At 43.9% G+C, this 25,230-nt stretch overlaps 1 protein-coding gene across 4 annotated transcripts in view; it reads right to left on the bottom strand.

Annotated features, from left to right (window-relative positions):
* LOC148013652 (GDSL esterase/lipase 7-like) overlaps positions 1-25,230 on the bottom strand; it is a 60,864-nt gene that overhangs the window by 11,396 nt on the left and 24,238 nt on the right. For 2 of the 4 annotated variants that reach the window (XM_087668462.1, XM_087668460.1), the window contains 4 exons: positions 22,850-22,974; positions 22,399-22,638; positions 20,998-21,253; positions 13,303-13,680 (listed from right to left, as the gene is read on the bottom strand). In XM_087668462.1, the coding sequence (XP_087524588.1) occupies positions 13,303-13,680; positions 20,998-21,253; positions 22,399-22,638; positions 22,850-22,974 (999 nt within the window). The remainder of the gene's footprint in view (positions 1-13,302; positions 13,681-20,997; positions 21,254-22,398; positions 22,639-22,849; positions 22,975-25,230) is intronic. The other 2 variants (XM_087668461.1, XM_087668463.1) reach the window with 2 other exon arrangements.

The raw sequence follows: 25,230 nt of genomic DNA, 5'->3' as shown, positions 1-25,230 counted from the left end.
GTTCCATTTTTTCAAACTCTTCCGTCCTCTCCGGTGCAAGGTACTTTTGATTCGTCTTTTGTGCCTTCTTCTTTTACCTCTTCTGTTTTGCAATATACTAATAGAGATTATGTGGAAGAAAGAGTCCAGTCTGTTGACTACGGAAAAGGTCTTCTAGAGGACCAATTCTTGTATGTTAACACATGTCACAGGGATTATAAGAAAAATCCAGGTAACTCTTCTTCTGTCCTTCCTTCTTTTCCGTCTACTTCACATAATCAGAATGAATTTGGTGTTCCTTTCACTTCATTACATGGTGTATCATCATCCTCATAGTTTCATTTTCAGTCTTTAAATCATAAAAATTAACAAAAAGAATCTACACTTCATACACCTCACTTTCAAAACCCACCCATCCCACCACATTCTTTTGCTGCTTTATCACTTCCATTTACACCATTTAGATTTCCATTTCAGACACCTCATGTCGCACCGCACATCATACCAGGGGGTTATGGAAACATAGGCACATCCTTTAGGACCTCATCCTTCCCTCAGCTAGGTGGTGTTCCACCTACCTCATACACACTTTCGGGATCATTGCAGCCGGGGTATCCCACTCAGTCTCTCCCGAGTGTGGTGATTGCCTCCATGGCATTGCCTAGTGGACCTTCTAGTCATAATGCTGTGTCCCAGCCTTACTTTGGACAAGGCTACTGTGTCCCAGTGCCTCCAGCTACACCGGCACCTTACGGAAACATTCGTGTTCCAGTGCCTCCGCATCAATCGGCACTCATTGGACACTCACAACCTACTTCTGCTTACCCACCTCTTCCCCCTCCTTCTTACTCTTATCAGACACTCTCACCTCCACCATCTTTCCCACCATCATCATACTCCACCCACCCGACACCTCATGGTTCTAGCTCATCTTCTGCCAAGAATGCATTTAATGACAAGACTCGTTTTAACGGGTCAAACTTTACTACTTAGTCAAATTTTATGAGACATGTCCTTGATTCACAGAACCTATGGAATCTAGTGCAGGGGTTGGAACCCAACCCGATCTCGCATTTGTTCCGTACGAGGTCATCCGCTCATGGAAGGCTAGGAATGCCTCCGCTATTATCGAGCTGATGCAAGGTTTATTGCCAGAGTTTCATTCTCAGCTTCAACATTTTGACTTAGCGTCAGAGCGATGGGCACACTTGACTGACCGCTATGCGGCTCGAGATAGGACCCGTCGTATTAATCTTGACCATGAGCTTCAGCTTTTCAAAATCACTGACCGGGATGACTTGAAAGTCAAGTTGGCTGACTATCGGCGTCTCCTCGTTGAATTCTCCACTACAGGGACTCCCAAGTCCTCTGACGATTAGGTCACATTGTTCCTAAATGAACTCCCTAAGAAATACTTCAATCTTGTGGAAGGAATAGTTTCAAAGCCTACCATGCCTACATTTTATGAATTTGAGTGTCAACGGTTGCGTTACACATGGTTGTTCGATCAGTTTCATATGAATTCCTCTTCAGAGGGGGCCCTTCTTGCTCAGAAAGGGCAACAAGGAAAGGGCAAACCAAACCAAACCTCCACTCAAAATCAAAATCAAACTTAAAAGCTAAATCAATCTGGGAATTCTCAAGGAAACTCCCAATCAAAACTCAAACCTGGGTGGCAGAATGTACCTAAAAAGAATAGGTATTGGCAACATTGTCAAAAGGCTGGCCATTTTGATGAGGAGTGTCGATCAAAGGTAAAGGCACAACACCAAAACCTAAGTTTCAAACCCCCGCCCCTCAATCGGGCAACCCCCAGCAAGGGAGGCAGGGTGATGGCAAGGGGTAGTTTAAAGGTCAGACTCAAACTGCCACGGCACAGTCATCTCAGTCGACAACGTTCTCAACTCCAAAGGGCTTGCCTGACTGGTTCGCAGAGGCCCATATTGTCTCCATAGAGACATCAGATGCGAGTCTCGTCCACATCTGTGAGTTGCCTCCCGACAAGGTTACTGTAGAGGCCCACTCGTCACAGCCGAGCACTTCAGCTCCAGTTTGGATTGTGGACAGTGGAGCTACACATCACGTGACTCCTATAGAGGACATTTTCCATACCTGAGCCCCTGTAGCCGGGCGGGTCTGTGTAGGAAACAACTCCTCGGTCAAGATTCAAGCTCAAGGTTGCGTCAGTTTTGTCACTAACAAGGGTCCGGATTTGGCTTCACTGGACAATGTATATCATGTCCCTCAGCTTGGGGTGAACTTGTTATCTGTTCAGCGGCTTTGCCGGTTGGAGCGAGCAGTTTTCTTTACAGCGACCACAATCGAGGTCCTTGACTCTCTGACTGGTTTAGCGATTGCTCGCGATGAGGCACAGCCTAATAGCCTATATACCACATGACACTTTCTGACCGAGCGGACCGCCGAAGGCTCCGTATTCCATAGCTTCCAGACCTTAGCCACATCTCAAGAGCCTACGCACAATGAGCGTCTGGCATTTTCGCTTAGGACATCTTGGTTATGACTCACTTTATGAGTTGTCACGCCGTGAGCTGGTTGAGGGCCTTTCACGCCTGAAGCTAGCTCAAGATGCCTGTAAAGCCTGTCAGCTCGGGAAGCAGCACCGTACCCCATTTCCTCAGTAGTCTACACATAGAGCTGAGGAGCCTCTTAGATTGATTCACATTGATCTTTGTGGGCCGACATCCATCGCTGCTTTGAACGGCGCGCTGTACTTCTTTTTTATAGTGGATGATCATTCTCACGATACATGTGGGTGTACTTCCTCAAGTATAAGTCAGATGCTTTCACATATTTTTCTGCTTGGGTGCTGCTGGTTTATAACTAGACCGATTGTCGTGTTGGGTGCATGAGGAGTGATAGCTGTGGTGAGTTTATCTCCCACGAGTTTTTTGAGTTTCTACAAAAGTATGGCATCTCTCGTCAACTCACCTCTACCAACTCCCCCTCTCAAAATGGAGTCATAGAGTGTAGAAACCGCACAGTCATGGAAATGGCACGCTCTATGCTGTTCGCAGCAGAGCTTCCTGAACACCTTTGAGTGGAGGCTGTTAACACTTCGGTGTACAACCTCAACCAGTGCCCGACTGCGGCTCTTTCTCATAAGACCCCGTATGAGGCATTTTTTGGCTCTTGACTTGTTATTTTCCATTTCAGAGTCTTCGGGTGTCGTGCATACTGTGAGATGGAAGAATCGAGGTGCAGCTGGGATTCAATAGACAGTGTGAGAGTGAGACAGAGTTGAAGCACGACACCCAAGAGAATAGACTGAATGAGTGTAATCAGAAAGTACAAAGTACAATCCTTAAACCTTAGGGTTGTAGGGGGTGTTCACACCCGACACACACTAAGTGCCCAAATGTGTGTAACATAAGCACATAAGTACATACGACAATAAGACCGTAAGTCTGGGGGAAAAAACCTCTCCTATCGAGAGTAAAAAGTGCCCCAGTGTCCTACTAATCACCGACACTCCCATATAAGCGTAGGCGTAAGTGAGGCATGAGTCAAATACCCAACAAACCCCCCTGGAGTGAAGAGTGATCAAGAGTACAAGGATCATCCGCCACCAAAGGATATCAAATTTAAAGCATCACGAAATGCTTCAAATTTGTCACGAGGAAGAGCTTTGGTGAAGATGTCTGCCACATTACTGGTGGTAGGACAATAGACAAGGCTGACATCACCTGCATGTAGCCTCTCTCTGACAAAGTGATAATGGATCTCAATGTGTTTCGTGCGAGCATGAAACACTGGGTTCCGTGCCACTGCAATGGCACTCTGACTGTCAGTGAACAAAGGAGTAGGCTCCGTAACAGATACATCCAAATCAACTAGCAAGCGTCTAAGCCATACACATTCAACTGTGGTAGTGAAAGCTGCCTTGTATTCAGCTTCACATGACGATGTGGCAACAGTGGATTGTTTCTTGCTAAGCCAAGAAATGTAAGAAGAGCCAAGAAAGAAACAATTGCCACTAGTGGAGTGACGTGTATCATAATCACCAGCCCAATTAGAATCACTGTAAGCATGTAACTGCAGTGGTCCCCCCTTGGCATAAAGCAACCCAAGAGATTGAGTACCCTGTAAGTAGCGAAAAACACGCTTGACAGCTTGCCAATGTGACATACGTGGCTGATGCATATACCTGCTCAAAGCTGAAACTGCAAACTGTATGTCCGGCCTAGTGTTGCATAGATAGATAAGACATCCAACTGCAGGAGCATATGTATGTATATCAAACAAATCACTGTCATCATGTAATGACAGTTTCAGTCCAAGTTCCATGGGAGTACAAACCCGCTTGCAATCCTGTAAGCCAAACTTCTCAAGAAGCTGCCCAATATACCTTGACTGTGATAGCCCAATACCTCGAGCATTATGTATGAACTAGATGCCCAAGTAGTAATGCAAAACTCCCAAGTCAGACATGTCAAAAGTTTGCTGCAAATTTTGTTTGAATGCTGAAATCTGATCAGCATGTGTTCCAGTGAGCAAAAGGTCATCAACATAAAGACATATAATCAGCATAGATCCCCCTTTTTTACATACGTAAAGGGTAGACTCAAATGAGCTGTTTAGAAACCCCTGACCAAGCAAGAAAGCATCTATTTTTGCATACCAAGCTCTAGGAGCTTGTTTCAAACCATATAGTACCTTTTTGAGCTTGCATACCAAATGTTCTGAGCCTTCAACTGCAAAACCAATGGGCTGCTGTACATAAACTTCCTCCTGAAGTTCCCCATGTAAAAATGCAGTCTTGATATCTAGCCGATGCACTGTCCAACCATAATGTGCAACCAAAGCAATCATAGACCTGATGGTCGTCATACGGGAAGTAGGAGCAAATGTCTCCTCATAATCAATGCTATTTTTCTGTGCGTAGCCTTTAGCTACAAGCCGTGCCTTGTATTTATCAATGGATCCATCTGCTTTTCTTTTCAGTTTGTAAACCCATTTCGTTCCAATGGCTTTCTTCCCAAATGGCAAAGACACCAAATCCCAAGTTTGATTCTTAGTAATAGAATCTAATTCAGCTTGCATAGCTTGTTAGATATGATCAATGCCCCACCCTCATTAGGTACTACCAATGATCCATGGTGCTCAAAGTTGTAAGGCCCCCATTATGAGGAGAAGCCAAATGTGAGCCCGGACATTGGTTGAGTCCTGACTTGTATATCAGATGAGGTCTATGTGACCGGATGGCAAAAAGGTGATTGTTGTGGGTCTAATCTTTGGGTTAGACAGAGTGGTTAAGCTGGTAGCAACTCGAGGCGCATTGCATCGAGTTGCGGTGTAAGGGAGTTAAAAGGGGCCCCTATTGTGGAGTTCGGGGGCCGCGGAAGTGGCCCCTGGCTGGGGGGTCCCAAGGGGGCCAGCGGCCCCCCTGGCGGGGGTCCGGGGGCAGCGCCCCCGGCCCGATGGTAAAGGGAATATTCCCTGGCCGACTAGTGAAGGCTCATATGGTAGGTCGAACCTAACGATCTTCGCGGGCTATAAAAGCTAAACCCCTTCGCAGCCATCTTTCACTCATCTTTCACCAAGTTAGAGTTGTTATTCCAGCTAGCCTTAAGCTGTTCACCTATATTCTGTCTAGATCGCCATCTCAGCTTCACACATTGGAAGCGCACGGGTGGACAGAGCCATCTTTGTATTAGTTGTTTGAAGTTAAATAATTTACTGATTCTCCTCTTATCTGTTGTGTACTCTCTATCTCTTTCTCAGATTCTGTTCGTTGCGCTGTGTAATATTTTACATGGTATTAGAGCCCAGGGGACTCTAGAGATCGGAGAGAGTGCAAGAGGCAAAGGCTTCAACAGCAAAGAGAAACTATGTCGACTCCGGGAAGCGGTTCTTGCGCATCAGGAAGCGGTGCAGGAGGTGGTGCTGCTGTACCGGCTATTCAAACACTGAGGATTCGTCCACCAACCTTCAGCGAAGGCAAGTTAGATGGTACAAACTACACCTTGTGGCAGTTCAAAATTACAACTATCATTGATTCTTATGAGCTTCTGGAGACTGTATTGGGGACTGACGCAGAACCACAGCCTACCCCCGCGACCCATCAAATCCTAGTGTGATGATTCCTCCGAATGCAGATCTTCTACGAGCTTGGAAACGAAGGAATGCAGATGCATTGTGTGCCTTAGTTACAAGCTGTTCTGACAATATTTTGACTCTGATTCAGCATACAACCAAAGCGTCAGATGCTTGGAATGTACTAAGGAGTCAGTATAAAACACGAAACCAAACAAGGATTCAAAACTTGGAGAATCAACTAGCAGCGGAGAAGTTTGCTGAAGGAGAGACGGTTGAAGCATTCATCACTCGGATTAAGAATCTGCGCGACCAGATGGCTGGCGCTGGGATACAAAAGACTAGTGAAGAGCTAGCTCGGAGGTGTCTTCGGATTTGTCCACAAAAGTTTGATGGACTAGTAACTGCCCTTAATACTCAGGTGAGACCTCAAGCTTTGACTTTTGAGGAGTTTTGTGCATTATTAATGGAGGAGGAGTTGAGGCTGAAAGCCCGAGAAGGAAGCAACAATGGAGATGCTGCATTCTTTGCCAATGCAAAAGGCAAAGGTGTTTTCTCCACCAAAAATAATGGTGACAAAAAGAAGAAGGGCGGCAAGAAGAAGTTTTAAGGAGAGTGCTTCTACTATAAGAAAAAAGGACATGCAATTGCAGATTGTCGTGTCAAGAAGGCAGATGAAAAGAATGGTACCCTTAAAAGTAAAGGAAAAGAGACAGCCAATACGGCTGAAGCAGAGTTGGAATTATTCATGGCGACCATTGAGGAAGCGTGCTCCTCAGCACAAGAAGAATCTACCACTGACTCATGGGTGTTGGATAGTGGGGCCTCCCGTCACATGACCAACAAGAAAGGTCTATACAGTTCTATGCAGCCTCTACAAGAATCCATCACTGTGACGGTTGGAAATGATGCTAAATGCCCTGCTGCGGGCACAGGTACTATTTCTTTTGTTGCTGCAAATGGTGAAGTCAAAAAGCTTTCAAATGTGTTGTATGTTCCCGAAATCAAGAGAAATCTCTTATCAGTTGCTGCCATAACTGATCTTGGTCATGAAGTGAGGTTCAAGAAGACAGGTGCAGAAATTATTGATAGTGCTGGCACAATTGTTGGCAAAGGAGAAAGAAGGAACAACCTGTATGAGCTAAGTGCTCTTACATCCACCGCTGGAGTGGGCACAAGTAAGCTTTGGCATGAAAGGTTTGGACACATCGGATTTGCAATATTGAAGGAGATACAAAAGCAAGGTATAGTTGCTCACCTACCTACAATAACTGAATTGAAGGAACCATGTGAAGCTTGTATGATGGGCAAGCAACAGAGAAAGGCATTTCCACAAGAAAGCAAGAATAGAGCACAGGCTCCTCTAGAGTTGGTGCATGCTGACTTGTATGGTAAGATGCCTACACAGGCCTTGGGGGGATCTTCTTATTTTATGTTGATTGTCGACGACTACAGTAGGAAGATGTGGGTGTACTTCCTTCGTGATAAGGCTCAAGCTTTTGGTAAGTTTAAAAAATGGCTAATACTTGTTGAGAATGAAACAGGGAAAAGTGTGAAGAAATTTAGAACAGATGGTGGTGGTAAGTTCAACTCAAAGGAGTTTGAAGGCTTTTGCAAGAGCAAAGGGATCAAGCGTCAATTGACGACGCCTCACACACCTCAGCAGAATGGTGTTGTGGAACGCAGGAATCGCACCATTGTGGAGATGGCAAGATGCATGCTAAAGGGTAAGGGATTGCCTAACCATTTTTGGGCTGAAGCTGTTAATACTGCAGTCTACATTCTAAATCGGAGCTATACAAAGGCTCTCAAGGGGAAAACACCTCATGAGGCTTACACTGGTAAGAAACCATCTGTCTCACATTTCAGAATTTTTGGATGTGAATGTTATGCACATGTTCCAGATGAGAAGAGAAACAAGTTACAACCAAAAAGCAGAAAATGTATCTTCTTGGGTTATAGTGATGAGCAGAAGGCTTACAAATTATATGACCAAGAGACAAAGAAGATCATTGCGAGCCGTGATGTGGTGTTCAAGGAGGAGCCGCATACAGTGGAGGAGGAGAAGGCAAGTTCTTCCACTTTATCATCAAGCGAAGTAGTCCACTATAAACCTGTCCCGAGAGCTATCCCTATCCTTAAGGAGGAGGAAGCATCATCTTCAGATGATGAGGAAAAAGTTCACCAACCTGACATCACCCCACCGGAAAAGCCATTGCCGCGCTGGGTGAAGCAGCTCTATGACCACAATAATCCTATGCCTGCATCTGTTGAGGAGAAGGCAGACGGACCAAGGAGGTCTCAGAGAATAGAGGAGCAAAGGAGAGCTTCTGCTCACATAGTCAATATGGCCTTGATGGTTGAGATTATGAGAGAAGTAAAGAAGCCAACTGACTTAGAAGAAGCACTTGCAGATCCATCATGGAAGGCTGCTATGCAGGCGGAGTATGACAGCATAATGAAGAATGACACTTGGGAGCTAGTGGATCAACCACCAAAGCGGAAGGTTATTGGCACCAAGTGGATCTAGAAGGTAAAGTACAAGGCTGATGGTACCTTAGAAAAGTATAAAGCTAGACTGGTTGCCCAAGGATTTTCACAAGTTGAAGGGTTTGATTTTCAAGAGTCATTTGCCCCAACTGCCAGAATGACCACTATTCGCACGGTACTTGCAGTGGCTGCCCACAAGAAGTGGCCAGTGTACCAAATGGATGTTAAGTCAGCGTTCTTAAATGGTGACCTCAAGGAGGAGGTATACGTGGCTCAGCCACCAGGGTTTGAGGGCCCCCATTCTGAGAACAAAGTATGTAAACTGAAGAAGGCATTGTATGGGCTGAAACAAGCCCCCAGAGCATGGTACCAGCGGATAGATAGATTCTTTTTAAACCTAAACTTCAAAAGATGTGCCTCAGATGCTAACTTGTATGTTTACAGGGATGGTAAAAAGTCTGTAGTGATTGTCCTATATGTGGACGACCTTCTTATTACAGGTGAAGATATGATCAACCAAACTCGAAAGGCTTTGAGTTCTGAGTTTGAAATGACAGACTTGGGCTTGCTGCACTATTGTTTGGGGATTAAAGTCTGGCAAGAGCCAAGAAATATCATCTCTCAGAAGAAGTATGCATGGGAGATCTTGAAGGCATTTGGCATGACCGAGTGCAAGGAGATAGCTACACCTATGGAGGTGAATGCAAAGTTATCCGTCGAGGATACATCAGCACTAGCAGACATTGGGAGGTATAGGAGGTTGGTCGGCAGTCTGATCTACTTGTGTAACACCAGACCAGATATCAGTTTTGCTGTTGGTGTTTTGAGCAGGTTCTCAAATAAACCTCATGAGAGTCATTGGAAGGCTGGGATGCGGGTGCTCAGATACTTGAAGAAAACTCTTGACTATGGTATCACATACAGTTTCGGAACCTCTCTTGTGGAGAACTGTGACTCAGATTGGGCAGGAGACATTGATTCCAGGAAGTCAGTTTCTGGTTATTGTTTCTCTTTGGGTTCAGGAATTTTCTCTTGGATTAGTAAGAAGCAACCAACAGTGGCATTGTCTTCTACCGAAGCAGAGTACAAGGCAGCTTGTTTTGCTGCATGTGAGGCCGTATGGTTGAGAAGGATTCTATGGCATATGGGAGTACAGGATGAAGAGCCAACTGTGCTGAGATGTGACAATCAGAGTTGCATCGCCATTGCCAAAAATCCAGTGTTTTATACACGCACCAAACATATAGAGATCCAGTATCACTATGTGCGTGATTTGATGGAGGATGGGATAGTGGAATTGGTCTACTGTCCAACAAAGGAGAATGGAGCAGATATCTTCACCAAAGCACTTACGAAGGATCTGCTTCAAGTTCATCTTCAGAGACTCGACATTGAGACGAGGAGATAGTTCACCTATGGGTGGACATTGAGGGGGGGTGTTAGATATGATCAATGCCCCACCCTCATTAGGTGCTACCAATGATCCATGGCATGGTGCTCAAAGTTGTAAGGCCCCCATTATGAGGAGAAGCCAAATGTGAGCCCGGACATTGGTTGAGTCCTGACTTGTATATCAGATGAGGTCTATGTAACCGGATGGCAAAAAGGTGACTGTTGTGAGTCTAATCTTTGGGTTAGACGGAGTGGTTAAGCTGGTAGCAACTCAAGGCGCATTACATCGAGTTGCGGTGTAAGGGAGTTAAAAGGGGCTCCTATTGTGGGGTCCGGGGGCCGCGGAAGCGGCCCCTGGCTGGGGGTCCCAGGGGGGCCAGCGGCCCCCCTGGCGGGGGTCCGAGGGCAGCACCCCCGGCCCGATGGTAAAGGGAATATTCCCTGGCCGACTAGTGGAGGCTCATATGGTAGGTCGGTCAGCAGGCCGACCTAACAATCTTCGCGGGCTATAAAAGCTAAACCCCTTCGCAGCCATCTTTCACTCATCTTTCACCCAGTCAGAGTTGTTATTCCAGCTAGCCTTAAGCTCTTCACCTATCTTCTGTCTAGATCGCCATCTAAGCTTCACACATTGGAAGCGCACGGGTGGACAGAGCCATCTTTGTATCAATTGTTTGGAGTTAAAGAATTTACTGATTCTCCTCTTATCTGTTGTGTACTCTCTATCTCTTTCTCAGATTCTGTTCGCTGCGCTGTGTAATATTTTACATAGCTGCCATCCAATGCACACTGTGCTGTGCATCCTTATAACATTTAGGCTCTTCATTATCAAAAGTACTTGCTGCCATAATAAACTCCATGGTATGTGCTGAATCATGCAAACGAGTTTGCCTTCTAGTATGACCAGCCATGGGTGCATCCAAAGGACTATCTTGCATAGTCTGCAAATACCATCTAGGTAGCTGTCTAGCATCCTGACTGTGTGCAAGCTCTTGCTGAATTTCAGTTTCAGCATGATGCTGAATATTCCGATCAGCCAATGGCTGAATTTCTGCACTTTCCATAGGAGCAGCTGGCTGAACATTAGGTTCATTTTCTGAAGCTCCAACTGAATCACCAAAAGTAATGGGCAGCAGCCCTTCAAAAACATCACGAGCAGCCTGATATGTGTCCAAACCAGCCAAGGATAATTCTGATTTTTTATCAAAAACAACATCCCTGCTGACAAAAACCTTCTTTGTAACGGGATCATAGAGTCTGTAGCCTTTGCTCTCATTGCTATATCCCATAAAAATGCACTTAACAGCCTTGTTGTCCAATTTTTTTCTAAGTACCTGTGGAATATGGGCATAGGCAAGACACCCAAAGGTACGAAAATGACCAACAGAAGGTTTACGACTATTCCAAGCCTCAAAAGGTGTGATGGTCTTCAAGGCTTTGGTAGGGCATCTGTTCAAAATATGGCAAGCACACATGACTGCTTCCATCCAGAAACTATGAGGCAAGCTCTTTGCCTTCAACATACATCTGGCCATCTCCATGAGTGACCGATTCTTCCTCTCTACTACCCCATTCTACTGTGGAGTATAGGCTGTAGTATAATGATGGACTATGCCCTTCTGCAGCAAAAAGGAATTCAGCATAGAGGACATGTATTCCCCCCCTCGGTCCGAACGAAGAGTCTTAATCTTGCATCCAGATTGATTTTCAACAAGTGCACTGAAAGCCAAAAATGCATCATACACTTTTGACTTCTTTTTCAAACAATAGACCCAGCAAAAACGTGTAAAGTCATCAATGAATGTCACAAAATAATAACAACCGCCCAATGACATTGTTTGCATAGGCCCACAAACATCTGAATGCACCAACTGCAATCTGGTTGTTGCTCTGAAAGCAACATCACGAGGAAATGAGAACCGATGCATTTTCCCCAAAATGCATCCCTCGCATAAGTGCTCAGGAGGTCTCTCCAAGAGAGGTAAGCCATCTAGCATCTGAGTACGCTGCAAAAGCATCAAGCTGCCAAAGTTTACATGCCCTAACCGAGCATGCCATAACTCTGTCTGTATCATAGCAAGAGTAAGAGTGGATGTCAAGTATGCCGACTGATCTACTGAAAGAGCATCCAACTCATATAAACCATGACACAAAGATCCTGTCAAAACCAAACTCATGCGTTCTTTATCTCTAACCATGAAACGATCATCATCAAATGTAACCTGCAAACCACAACGTGCCAAAGAAGAAATAGAAAGCAAATTTTTCTTGATTCCAGGCACAAACAAAGCATCCTGCAGGTGGAGAATAGAGCCATCAATGGCTGTGAGCTGAATCTCCCCAATACCACGAACAGGGTATGATGCATTATTGGCACATTGTACCGATTTCCCAACGGGAGGTGCACTAACTGAAGCAAACAAATCTCTGCGAGATGTAATATGTCTAGAAGCACCACTGTCAAAGAACCAAGTGTTAGCATCCTCTGTAGAGCTAAGTGCTCTATCGGCCCAAGAGATGTCATAACTGCAAGTGTAGAAACAATAGTCCCTGTCCACAACAAAGGACGCGGACTCACTAGCAGTGGAATCTTATTTAAGTGATCCTGCATAGAATCACCCTCATACATCTTCAAAGTTTCCAACTCTTTCTTCAAGAAAGAGATCCGAGTCTCATTCTTTCCTGCAAACATATGCTCCAAAGTCAACCATGCATCTCGTGAAGAAGATGCCGAACGGATATGAGCAGGCTGAGGTCCCCGTTGTCCACGTGCGCCATGGGGAGGAGGAGTAACGGGAGCTACAACTCCTAGTCGAGTTTCCTCTCCACTGACATAATCCCATAAAATCTTGGCCACTAATACATTCTTCATCATGAATGACCAAAGCGAATAGTTGTTTCCGTCCAATTTGTCTTCTTTGGATACATACGTAAAGACATCACCTCCCTGATTTGCCATGATGACAAATTTCCAAAGACAAAATGAGCAATGTCAAAGCAGTATAGACTGGAAATCTGCAAATTTCCAGAAATTGCAGCAAACACGCTTCTGCAATTAATGTGCAAGGGCATACTCTGTCAAAAAACTGTCTTTTAATGCACGCTTCCCAAGGTGCAAACAGTGCACTGCAACATTGTTATATCAAAATCCCCAAAATTTTTGCCAAAATTTCTGTCAAAACAGTCTTTCTGTGACTGTACCAGCAGTTCATATGCAACTGTCCTCAAAATACACAAAAGCCCCAAAATTTCTGATGATCCAGTCCAGAAATTTGCATCAAATTTATCCCACACCTGTGCTGTGCCTGCAGTCCCTGCTGCGTATGAACCTCCTCTGCCAGAAATTCATTCTGGACTAAAATTTAAAAAAATTTGTTTAAAATGTACCTGACATGGAGCATGCTGACGTGTTGGTCAGACGATGTGGGCGGACTGTTGGTCGTTGGTCAGAAAGTGTAGGCGGACTGCTGACGTGTAGCAGGCAGGCGGCACAGGAAACGGCGGGTGGCCCTGGCGCTGACGTTTGACGACAGGCGGCATCTGACGCTGCGCGCTGGTGGATGAGCAGGCTTTTGCGAGCTGCTGGCGAGTGGCTCGCTGTGCAGAAGAAGCGACGCCTCCAGCTGACAGGTGGCGCGCTGGGCAGGACACGCACAAGTACAAACGTTGACTGCACCTGCTGGTGGCGCGCTGGGACAGGCAGGTGGAGCTGTGCGCTGGCGGCTGGAGCTGACGGCCTGGAGCAGAACTGGCATGGGCTGCAGACTGCAGAAAGAGAATAGACTGAATGAGTGTAACCAGAAAGTACAAAGTACAACCCTTAAACCTTAGGGTTGTAGGGGGTGTTCACACCCGACACACACTAAGTGCCCAAATGTGTGTAACATAAGCACATAAGTACATACGACAATAAGACCACAAGTCTGGGGGAAAAAACCTCTCCTACCGAGAGTAAAAAGTGCCCCAGTGTCCTACTGATCACCGACACTCCCATATGAGCGTAGGCGTAAGTGAGGCATGAGTCAAATACCCAACACATACGTACACACGCCTGATGACAAGATAGGTAAGCTTACTCCCCGAGCTGATCTCCTTATTTTTATGGGATATTCCTATGAAGCGAAAGCCTATCGTTTGTTTGATCCTCGAACAAACAAGGTGATCGTTAGGCATGATGTTGTTTTTGACGAGAGGGATACCCTAGGACAGCCCTTCGATGCACACACCTATCGTTCTGTTATAGGAAAACTTCTTTGGTTAATTCACACTAGGCCAGATTTAGCTTACTCAGTTAGCATACTCAGTCAGTATTTCATAGCACCTAGGATGTCACATTGGATTGCATATCTTCGTGTGTTGCGTTATTTGCGGTGTACTTTTTCTTATGGCTTGACATATGGTTCTAGTTTATGTTTGCGGGAGTACACTGATTCTGATTGGGCAAGAGATCCTGACACCCGGCGTTCCCATGGCAGCTACCTCTTTACCTTGGGCACGGCTCCCATTTCTTGGTCCAGCCGTAAGCAAGAGACGGTGGCGGCTTCCACGGCCGAGACCAAGTACCGGGCTCTCTTCGATGGCACCACCGAGGCCATCTATCTGAGGAGTTTACTACTAGCACTTCATTTTCCATGTGACTCTCCCACAGTTGTCTACTGCAACAACGAGAGTGCCATTGCCCTTGCGAGCAATCCGATCATCACACCACGGACACTGCATGTGGGAGTCCACTTCCACTTTTCCACTGAGCAGGTTGAGCTGGGCACTATTCGCCTAGAGTTTGTGCCTTCATCAGATAATTTTGCAGATATCTTGACCAAAGCAGTCAACCGGCCGATTCTTCAGTGCTTGCTACCCAGGATCAGCTTGTGTACACCCTCCCCTACTTCTTCAGCTTGACGGGGAGAGCGTGCTTCCCTCTTGCTTTCCCTTCCAGTTTGAGAGGAGACGGCTCCTACTCTTGATCGTGACAATGATGATGCTTACAGTTTTTTAGACATTACATTCACTTATTCTTTTGTATTGTATTATGGGCATTTGTAACTTCATCCGCACTATCAGGATGACCTGATTGTAAAAGGGCACTTCGGCAAGTGAACACTTCCCCTGCGAGGGCACTGTCCCAGTGGCACCGTTGCATAGCATATTGCATGAGCATGACATCTTGCATCTCCCTTTGCATTACCCTATGCATTGGCATTCTGTTCATGTCAACATGCATCTGTGCGCATTTATCCCTTTTCGGTCTTTTGGAGTGGTCGACTCTAGGATCCACCATATTCATAGCATAACACATGGCAGTTCTTCTAAAGGCAGTTTCCCTACCCTTGCTTGCTTGCTTGCTTTGCTTGTCTTGCTAAGTCCACCGCTTTTTATACCTCTCACATATTCAACACATGATTGGCACATACACTCACTTTTATCATCCTCAGGCACTTATCCTCATCAGTGCGAGGGATTGGCTTGCTAGTTTTGTGAATAACTTGGGTTTAAAACTCTCTTTATCTTTTCCTATCTGTTACTTAATCTGCCGCTACCCCTATATTACTTATGTATTTTCAAAACACTTTTCAAAAAAAAAAACAAAACAAAACAAACAAGTCCATTGTTGATTCCATCCACCTTTGTAGACCTTGGTAGGCCCTTGGGCAGCCGACACGCACCCTTGGTCCAATGCCCTAATCTCTCTGGGGTGATCACTTGGGCTCCCTTGGTAAGATATCCATCGCCTCTGTAGTCTTGGTAGGTCACTGGGCAGCCGACGTGTACCTTTTGTCCGATGCCATGGCTGCTTTGGGGTGGGATGTCCACCTTGGGATAAATCAAAATTTAGGCTGGCCTACTTTTCTCGTTCTATTTTGGGTCTGAGAGGGGGTGTTGTGCTAAGAAATGCAAGAGCCACTTAAACAGCCCCAAAACATGCTTATTTTAGGCTTATTTTAGCCAAAACCCTAAAACGGGAAGCGGATCGAGAAAGTTAAGTGGGAGAGGATCTAGAACCCCAATTTTCTATAAATTGGCAGTCGGCCCTCTATTCTTTTACAATCTCGTTTTTGCAAGTTTCAGGTGTTATCAGTTTGCTGCCCACACCCCGATCACGGAGGACATCTCAGCCCTTGCTATCCATCATTGTTCCCTACAGTCTGACACTTGTTTCTAGCCCTCCACACGCTGATTGTTGCTGTTTCTGCCTGGCAACTGACTGATGTTCATCTGCACTACTGTCATACAGCCTACCATGCCAACAAACTGCTGCGTTTGCAGACTCCAGCTGCCGCCCTAACAGTTTTCTCTCCTGTCTGCAGCGATTGCAGTCTTTCTCTCTCTTGCAGGCTCCGTTTTTAGTCTTTCTCTCTCCTGCAGGCTATCCTGCCTGCGTTTCAGTCTTTCTCTCTCCCGCAGGCTCCGTTTTTAGTCTTTCTCTCTCCTACAGACTGTCCTGCCTGCGTTTTTAGTCTTTCTCTCTCCTCACTGTTGTTTGCATCAGATCCAACTTCTCACTGCTGCGTTAGCTAGTGTTCGACATCCGGAGGCTGCCTTGCTGCAATTCGGAATCCGTTCGGAGTACGACACACTCTCCAGCTCATTACCCCTGTCCTCATCCTAGAGATACAAGAACTCGACGTTCAGTATTCATTCACTGCATAGTGTGTTTGCTACATGAGCATCGTATTATTAGTAGTCATATCATTTCATTTATTCACTGTGTTCATTGTCTCTGAGTTACTCTAACCCTAACCCTAACTATGTTCTTTTTATCAGTCTGTGCTTTGTCGTACGATTTCTATTTATGTTTCTGTGTTAGGGTATTTTTCTTTACAGATAATCTTGTTTGCTTTGTGAAGGCCTTGGGGATGACCATCTCTTTCTTCGTTTTGGACGCTATTATTTAATAGCTTGAAAACTCATGGAAAACCCTTACTTAATACTAGATCTTTTGAAACACAATACAAAAGCCCTCTATAAAAAAATCCATTGTGTTTCCATCCATCTTTATAAGACTTGTAGGACACTAGGCAGCCAACAAGCACACTTTGTTCAATACTCTATCCTCTCTGGGGTGAACACTGGGGCTCCCTCCGTAAGGTAACCATCGCCTTTGTAGTCTTGGTAGGTCACTCCGCAGCTAACATACACCCTTTGCCTGATGCCTTGGCGGCTTTGGGATAGGAAGCCTTGGGAAAAGAACAGAAAAAGGGCTTGGGCTTGTTTATAGTCCCTTTCTAGTTCTAGCTTTGGACCTAAGAGGTTGTGTTGAGAGAAAACATCATTAGCCTTAGTCAAACAAACCCAAAACTTAAGCTACTTAATGAATTTAGAGCATTTCTTTTAAACAAATACAGTTCTAGAGAGTTTCATTATCCCACATGCAAAACACTACTTTGGGAGGCCCCAAACTATCTATAAATAGACAGCCTATCCTCCCACTTAATCCAATCTCATTTTTGCAGTTTGTAGGTGCTAGAGCTTTGTTGCCCACACCTCATTCATGGAGGGCATCTCAACCAAAGGTAATGGAGGCTCCTCTATGTAATGAAATACTCGAACACAAAACGCAAACACAATCATATGACAAAGCAGGCCCCAAACTATCTATAAATAGACAGCCTGTCCTCCCACTTAGTCCAATCTCATTTTTGCAGTTTGTAGATGCTAGAGCTTTGTTGCCCACACCTCATTCATGGAGGACATCTCAACCAAAGGTAATGGAGGCTCCTCTATGTAATGAAATACTCGAACACAAAACACAAACACAATCGTATGACAAAGCAGGGACTGATCATAGAACTCGGTAGGGTTAGGGCAGCTTAGACACAATGAACACAATAGATGAATGAATGAATGAATAGATACAATGCTCAATGCAATTAACACAATATGCAAAATGAATACAAAACCTTGAACTCCTGTGTCTTTGAAGGATCGGGGCAAAGAGTATGATCTCAAGATTAGGCTGAGGCAGCAGCAATAAGGCGGCCTGAATAGAGTGAAGTTGGACAAAGGAGCAGCCTAAAATGCAGGTCTGGCTGAAAATGTGGATCAGTCTGCACTGGTAACTGCTCCTAATAAGGAGAAAGAATATGATGGGCAGCAGAAAACTGCTGCAAAATCTGGTGGCTGTTTGGGACAAAAACCTCCAAGCTGATCAGGGTGATAGTAAGCAGCAATAAATGCAAATCTGGGAAAGCTCTTGGATGCAATAGGAGTGATGGCAACAGCTGTCAAGAAGTGCCTCAGGCTGGGAAAGAGTTGTCAGCAACACAAATTGAGGCATCTGCAAGGGAGGGGTGTAAACAACACTGTAGACTAGGCGCCAGCTGATAATGAACCTCCAATGACGAGATAGGCTGAGTGGACGGGCTACCTCCCATTTATAGATGAGTGGATCCTCCCATTTTAGGGTTTGGTTTATGGGACGTAGACATCCTCTAGGAAAGTTTGATAATAATTAAGTTTTGGGGCTGAGTGAATGGGCTACCCCCCATTTATAGATGTGTGGATCCTCCCATATTAGGGTTTGTTGGCTTATGGGACATAGACACCTCTAGGAAAGTTCGGTAATAATTAAGTTCTGGGGCTGTAATAAAGGGCTAAATATAATGCATTTTTAAGCTCAACACTCTAATCCCATATTGTGCTTACTTTTCCCTTAGTGAAGGTATTGATTCAGCTAGTAATGTTAGACAAATATAGAAATCTTCTTTGACTACCAAAAATCTTGTTATTTTTTCCAAAGGAAAAAGATTCTATTAATAAATCCCTCGAGACAAAGTATCCCACGACCAAGTGTAAAACAGCCCTATAAGAGGCTTCCAAAGCAAAATATGCAACAAAGGTGGAAGCTTATTGCAAGGCCTAAATGACTAACCAATCAACACATCTATAATGCCAAACCATGTGTGGCTGACAATGAAAGAAAGTGCCAAAATCCAAGTCTTGAGAAAAGCACCTCTCCTCCTTACAGTCTTCAAACCACCCTATATCCTCTCCCACTAAGAGCATAGGCAATATCTATTCAAATCCTAGAGAGTCTCTGAAGTGAATATGTCCAATAAGTTTATAGCATCACAACATTGGGCAGTCCATATATACCAAGCAATAGTGCTAGCTAGGAGCCCCAACCCCCATCTATAACACTACCTTTGAGTCCACACTATCTATTAAAAATCTGACATGGCAATCCTGCTCAAAAACTGACCTAAGCCAAGGTAGGCATGACTTTCCTATACATCCTCATACCCCCAAGTTAGGCCTCTATCTGTGACCCATGTAATCATCTCCCATGTCACCATCATAGACTTTGCAATGCCATGAAACACCTGCATAAGGGCTCCCCTCCATACCTCTTGAGCCTTAGGGCAAAGCCCAAATATAGTATGCCCACATATAGAGTTGGTACCAAAGCATAGCAAAGGCTATAATACACCATCAGTAAGTATTTCCAATGAGTTGTGATTTTACATAGGCATGCTAACCCTGTCCAAGGATGGATGTCTTGATGAGTATAGACACAAAGCAAGTGTTGTGCTTATAAGGTGTTCTTTATTTCTTTTGCCTTTTTTCACTCTCCTTTCTCTCTTCTTTACATAATTTTAGTGCCAAAATCATAACATCTATTCATTTGCTATCACCCTCATTATTTTAATATGTCATGTTTCGAATCAGTGCTAGGACACAATAGCATTACTTGTAGGTTTGAAGACTACTATATAGCTTACTAGGGGCGCAAACCATCTATACTCACCCAAAATTTCAATGTGGTTCCATCCGCCTCTGAAATACCTGATAGGCCACTAGGCAACCAACGAGCACTCTTTGTCCGATGTCTTGGCCTCTCTGGGGTAATCACTTGGACTCCCTTGGTAAGATTCCCATCAACTCTGTAGTCTTGGTCACAAATGTGCCACATGCAGATCATTGGCTTGCACTTGTGAAGTATAGACAAGGAAGATGTGGTGGGCATACGCAAGTCAAGATCAGGCAGATCTAGCTGTTTTGGGAGCATGATGTGAGCTGGCAAGTGGACTTGGGCTACTGAAGCAACAACATCAACAGCTGCTACAAAGCCACATTTAGAGGGTACTCCGTGCACTCCTAGAAGTCTCGACTTAGATGGTGCAAAGTGGAATCGAGTCGTATGTCCTTGGCCATGTGAGCTATCAACTTCATTGAGCCTACTTGCACAGGTCAAATTTGACCTGTACATGTCATGGCTCTGAATATGGCAAACAAGGGTTTGCAGCCACCCAGAAAAGAAAAAGTCTAATTTGTTTGTAGTTAAGCCCTTTATTCCCTATACCAAGCACAGCTGTCTAAAGCTTATTCCAAGTATCCCCAAAAGATAAACATAACGCAATAAAATTAAGTACTGTCCAAAAAAATTGAATTGCTCTTGTACATAATTTAGTGAATGCATGTCACCTTCAGAATTCAACCTTCCACCATGATAGCTTCTTAATAGAAACTCATTAGAGAACTTTTGTGCATCTCATTAAATTCTATGGCAGCTTCTTCGAATTGAAATATATCTCAAACTCTGATGATGTGTTATTACAGAAATCCCTGTTTCAAAGATGATGTTTCTTATACTGAGAGCATGAATTACAGCAACTTGGACTGCTTTGATGCTTTTAAGTGACACAATGCACCTCAAAATGTTTTTCTGAAATATGGGGAATAATCCAAACTTGCTGTGTGTTTGCTGCATGTTTCACTTTATTAAAGGCCTTAGAGTTTCTTTATTGGTCTATTTGAACTTCACGCTCTTCCTCATCAAAAATATGCAAGCTGCAATCTGAGAAAGTTTTGGCATAGCCAGCATATGCTACTATCTGACTGCAGTCTCAAAGTGTATTTCAGGTCTTCCACAACAGATAGATTTTCTACTATTGATTGGATATCAGTGCACTTGTGGGGTAAAAACCCACACACCACTTTTCCAACTAGTGTTTTTATCACTTCACACTACACACACACACACACAGTCTTTTCTGTAGCTCTACACTGCATTTTGTTATGACTGTTAACACCAGGCACAAGTATACATCCAAGAGAACTTAACTGAAAAAAATGCAAGCTCACCATAGGATTCAGCATGTACAACAATATCATATACACCATCAAAGATGTCACAAAATATGATATCAGGATCAGGAAATTCTGCTCGTAGCTCTGCTGTCAACAATGCAAGACCAAGGTTGTACTCTTTCACAAGAGCATTAATCTCTGAAATGCAATTTCCAGAACTGCTATTATATGCAGATAAGAAGTTAGGCGCGCATCCAAGAGGGCCAATTCCAACAAGCACAACCTTCTCAATGCCACCACCTAGTAAGAACTGCAACAAAGACAACGTAAAAATTAAAGCTCCAAATTAGCACAGATTTGTAAACATGTTAGATGTCTTGGTACAGTATTTTAGAAGCAATCAGGATGCCTTGCCACTAACTCTGATAAGCCAAAATCAATATGATTCAGGACAAAGTCTATTTTATGTCTCTTATATTATGATTATGAACAACTCTCTGAGGTGCTCAGAAACCATTACAACCACACCTTTCCAAGTGAACAGCCATGGGGATCTTCCCACTTTATGTTTTCTCATGCATCCTAATAAGAGTTTGTAAGACAAATTGGAATTAGTCAAAAAAGAAAACTAAGCAAAAGCTTTCAGCAAAACTTTACAGCTTACCCAGTTTCCCAGCCAACCGCCCCCCCAACCCCTTTTTACCACTCTAGGTTTCATCTTGGTTGTGTATAGCTTTGCCTTATGCAGACCTAGCTTTCATCTTCTGTGTATATTGCTTTGCTTAATTCACACCTTGTACGATATACAAGTTCCTTAGTTGGACCAAAACACTTTTCAATCCTAGCAACTTATTATTAGACTGCAACAACCTCATCTATTTGTGCAACACCAAACCAGATATCAATTTTGTTGTTGGTATTTTGAGTAAGTTCTCAAAAAAAACCACGAGAGTCATTGGAAAGCTCGGATGTGGGTAATCCAATGCTTGAAGGGAACTCTTGACTATGATATCACATACAATTTCGAAAGCTCTCTTTTGGGGAAGTGTGACTCAAATTGGGCAAGTGACAGTGATTTTAGGAAGTCAATTTCCGAATATTCCCTTCTCTATAGATTTAGGAATTTTCTCTTGGATCAATAACAAGCAACCAAAACTGGCATTACAAGACAGAATACAAGGTTGCTTGTTTCGTTGCATGTGAAGCAATATGGGTAAGAAGACAGACCCCATGGACTGTTAACCCTGAAATTTGAGCCTTCAGAGAACTACTGGAGCAATGCCACCACTTTCTTAGGGAAAATTCCAGAACCCATATTATCATATTGTCAGTATTCCTAAGCAGAGTTCCACCTTGTTGCTTAATACATTTGGAGAAACGCATGCGATTGCCCATTAAAGATAATCCTTTAAACTTGCCCATTCTACTGTGATTGCATGCATCTATGAAAATTACCTTTAGATGGTTGGACAGATGTTCCAGCAGCATGCTACTAAAGTCAATCGAGCTCTCCGTCCCTAGGATGCCTGACACATTTCGTAGGTAGTAATGTATAAAGTCATTATTGCCAATTGAGAAATAAAAGACAGACTTTTTTATGGTGGCTTTTGTGCTTGACTGTCCCAAGATCAGAGACATTTTTGCTTCTGAGTTTGAGAAAAGACCAAGTTGCTCACTGAAGGAGATGTGTTGCCCCTGTTAGAATGCCAAAAGTGGATCAGTTTTGAAGCATGCTTTCTCATTACTCTGAAATTCACTAAGCTTGCCTTGCAAATCTCATATATGAGAAAGACATTATAAATGAATATAAGACATCTGGTTGTGTGCATGTTTCTTGGAATGTGAAGGAGGTTTAAGAAGAATACACTGAGTCAATAGTCAAAGTCACATGTTCCAAGTGGCTTACAAGGTCGGAACCAGACTGTGGGAGTATTCCAGCACCTGCCGATGCATAATTCAGGCCTTTTGTCATTGCACTAACATTTGTTGTTGCAAGTGCGGTTGGGATTAATGGCAATCCCATATAAGAAGCTGCATATAAACAAATTGAAAAAACACCCTTATTTGATGCTTAAAGACATTTGCTGAAGTCATGAGTTGCCCATTAAGTACACAGTCTGTTCAATTTAATACTTCCTTGTACCAAAGATAGGCAAGGCTCTCTGCCACAATGATGGTCATATCTGAATAGCCACTCTGCTTGCACCCAATAGAATTATACAGTAGCACCCCAACTCACTCCCAATCCCCAAAATAAGAGTAACCTTGTTGCCCAATATATTGTGCCCAAACCCAAAAAACGGGTCATATATATCTTGTATGACAACTGAATCAACTGAGAATCAGTAACACACTTAGGATATGACCTTTACACAAAGTACTTCTGATGATGCCTAATGTAATCACAGTACAACAGTGTCAACTTGCAGGAGCATGTTTAAACCTTTGTGCTATCTATCACATCCAAAAGTTCCCAAATTCCTCTGTGGACCAAGCATAATCTCTTACAAACTTTGGAACCTCTCACTGCTCCAAATAACCAACGGCAATAATCATTCAATTTTCCCCTTGATTCCACAACCAAGGGAGCCCATATTGAATTTATCCTATTGCACGCACATCAGCCCTCATGTAGACCTCCAGAATCTCATCAAATCTGCTGTCCACTAACTGAATTTTACATCCACAACATTCACCAAACACCGAGGCATGCATGCATGTATCCCAATGCAGCCATGCAAACCTCCTATTGATTTCAAACTTGGGAATAGTACTTCCCAATCAGCAACACTTAAGGTCCAAATTCGAAGCTCAAATCTTCAATTTATGTTTGCCAAATTGCTCATGCATTTGACCAAGTTGAGAAAGAAAGAAAGAAAGGTGTATTATCATCTACAAGAGGCCAAATTGGCCTATGAGACAAATTTAGATACATTTGAAGTTCTAGGAACTGTCATGTTTTCAAAGTAAAATAGAGAAACTATAATGAAAAAGGAAACACCTAGCCAAGAAACAATAGATTACTGAAAGTCCTAAAAAAGCACCAGGGGTCTAATACAGTGTGGAACTAATATGGGTATCAATATCATCCCAAGATATCTCTCATGGGTCGATCCAACATGGATAAGTTGAAGCATCAGGGTAGAGCTGCTTGATGGCATGCCAATATCGTCTATATCCTCCTATGGTGCCTCCAGTAGGGATGAGGACTGGTCAGGCCGCAGGCATATACAATAAAGATCAACAAAGCTAGATTTACCTCTGGATAACCTCGTACATTGTGTGTCCAAAGATTAGTCCTTGTGATGGGAGCTTGGCTCAACATGTTGTCGGTCCCAAGATCGAGGGTGAGCCTATTAGGCTTTACAACTCAGAGGCAAGTCTAATATGCACCCCTTCATGTTTCTTTCTATGCTTCTATAGTTTGCCCCATGTCACGTGTGAGCTGGAGATCTATGGGGGCATTTCATACGTGCCATAGCTAGAACCTTGTGCTTGGTGCTAACACGAAGCACATATGAGGATACACTAAGGTTTACAAAGACAATGTAGAGTGTAAGCCAAACACATGATTGAAAATTGAACTCATAGAATGAGAAGAGAAATGAACAAATGATAACTCAATGAACAAACCAAGAATATAGAGGGGTGATACAACAAAGTGCTCAAGAAGAGCAAGGCTGTCCAACAGTCACTCTTGAGAGAGGGCTGAGAGATGCTGAAGGAGAGTGAAATCCTCTGGAATGGATCCCAAACACAGAAAACCACCAAATCTCAATGCCATATATCATGGCGGTGTTGGGAGCAAGGCAGCAAGCTGATGGTGATGATGAGGGCAATGAGTGCTGATGAAAACACAACAGTAGGAGTGTGCGATTAGGGATATCTGGGATAATTCAGGATAATAGAATTGGTAAGCCCATGATCCTCTTTTATCACACTTCAATTGTCCTACCAAAAACTCTCAAGCTTGGGATTGACAAAAGTCTTATCTAGATTAGGTTTGGGGTTATACAAGAGCCAAGAGAAATTAGCTTATTAACTTTAGGAATAAACCTAAGATAGCTTGATAGCACAATAAGTTCCACTAATATTATGTTCAAAAGTAGCTTGGATCAGGAGTTAGAGCTTCTATATTGTCCAACAACAGGCAGAGGCACTATGGCAGACATCTTCACAAAGGCTCTACCATTGCCTTGCCTTCCAACATCAGTGTGGGGTTGTTAACAATCATAGTCATCTCCTATTTGTGAGCCTTTAACTAAGCCGACATGGGAAATTAAAAGC

Source organism: Lygodium microphyllum, chromosome 26, assembly GCF_053477565.2.
Source record: "Lygodium microphyllum isolate KBCC chromosome 26, Lygodium_microphyllum_v1.1.10, whole genome shotgun sequence".
NCBI lineage: Eukaryota > Viridiplantae > Streptophyta > Polypodiopsida > Schizaeales > Lygodiaceae > Lygodium > Lygodium microphyllum.
This window is presented reverse-complemented; position numbering and strand designations above follow the sequence as displayed.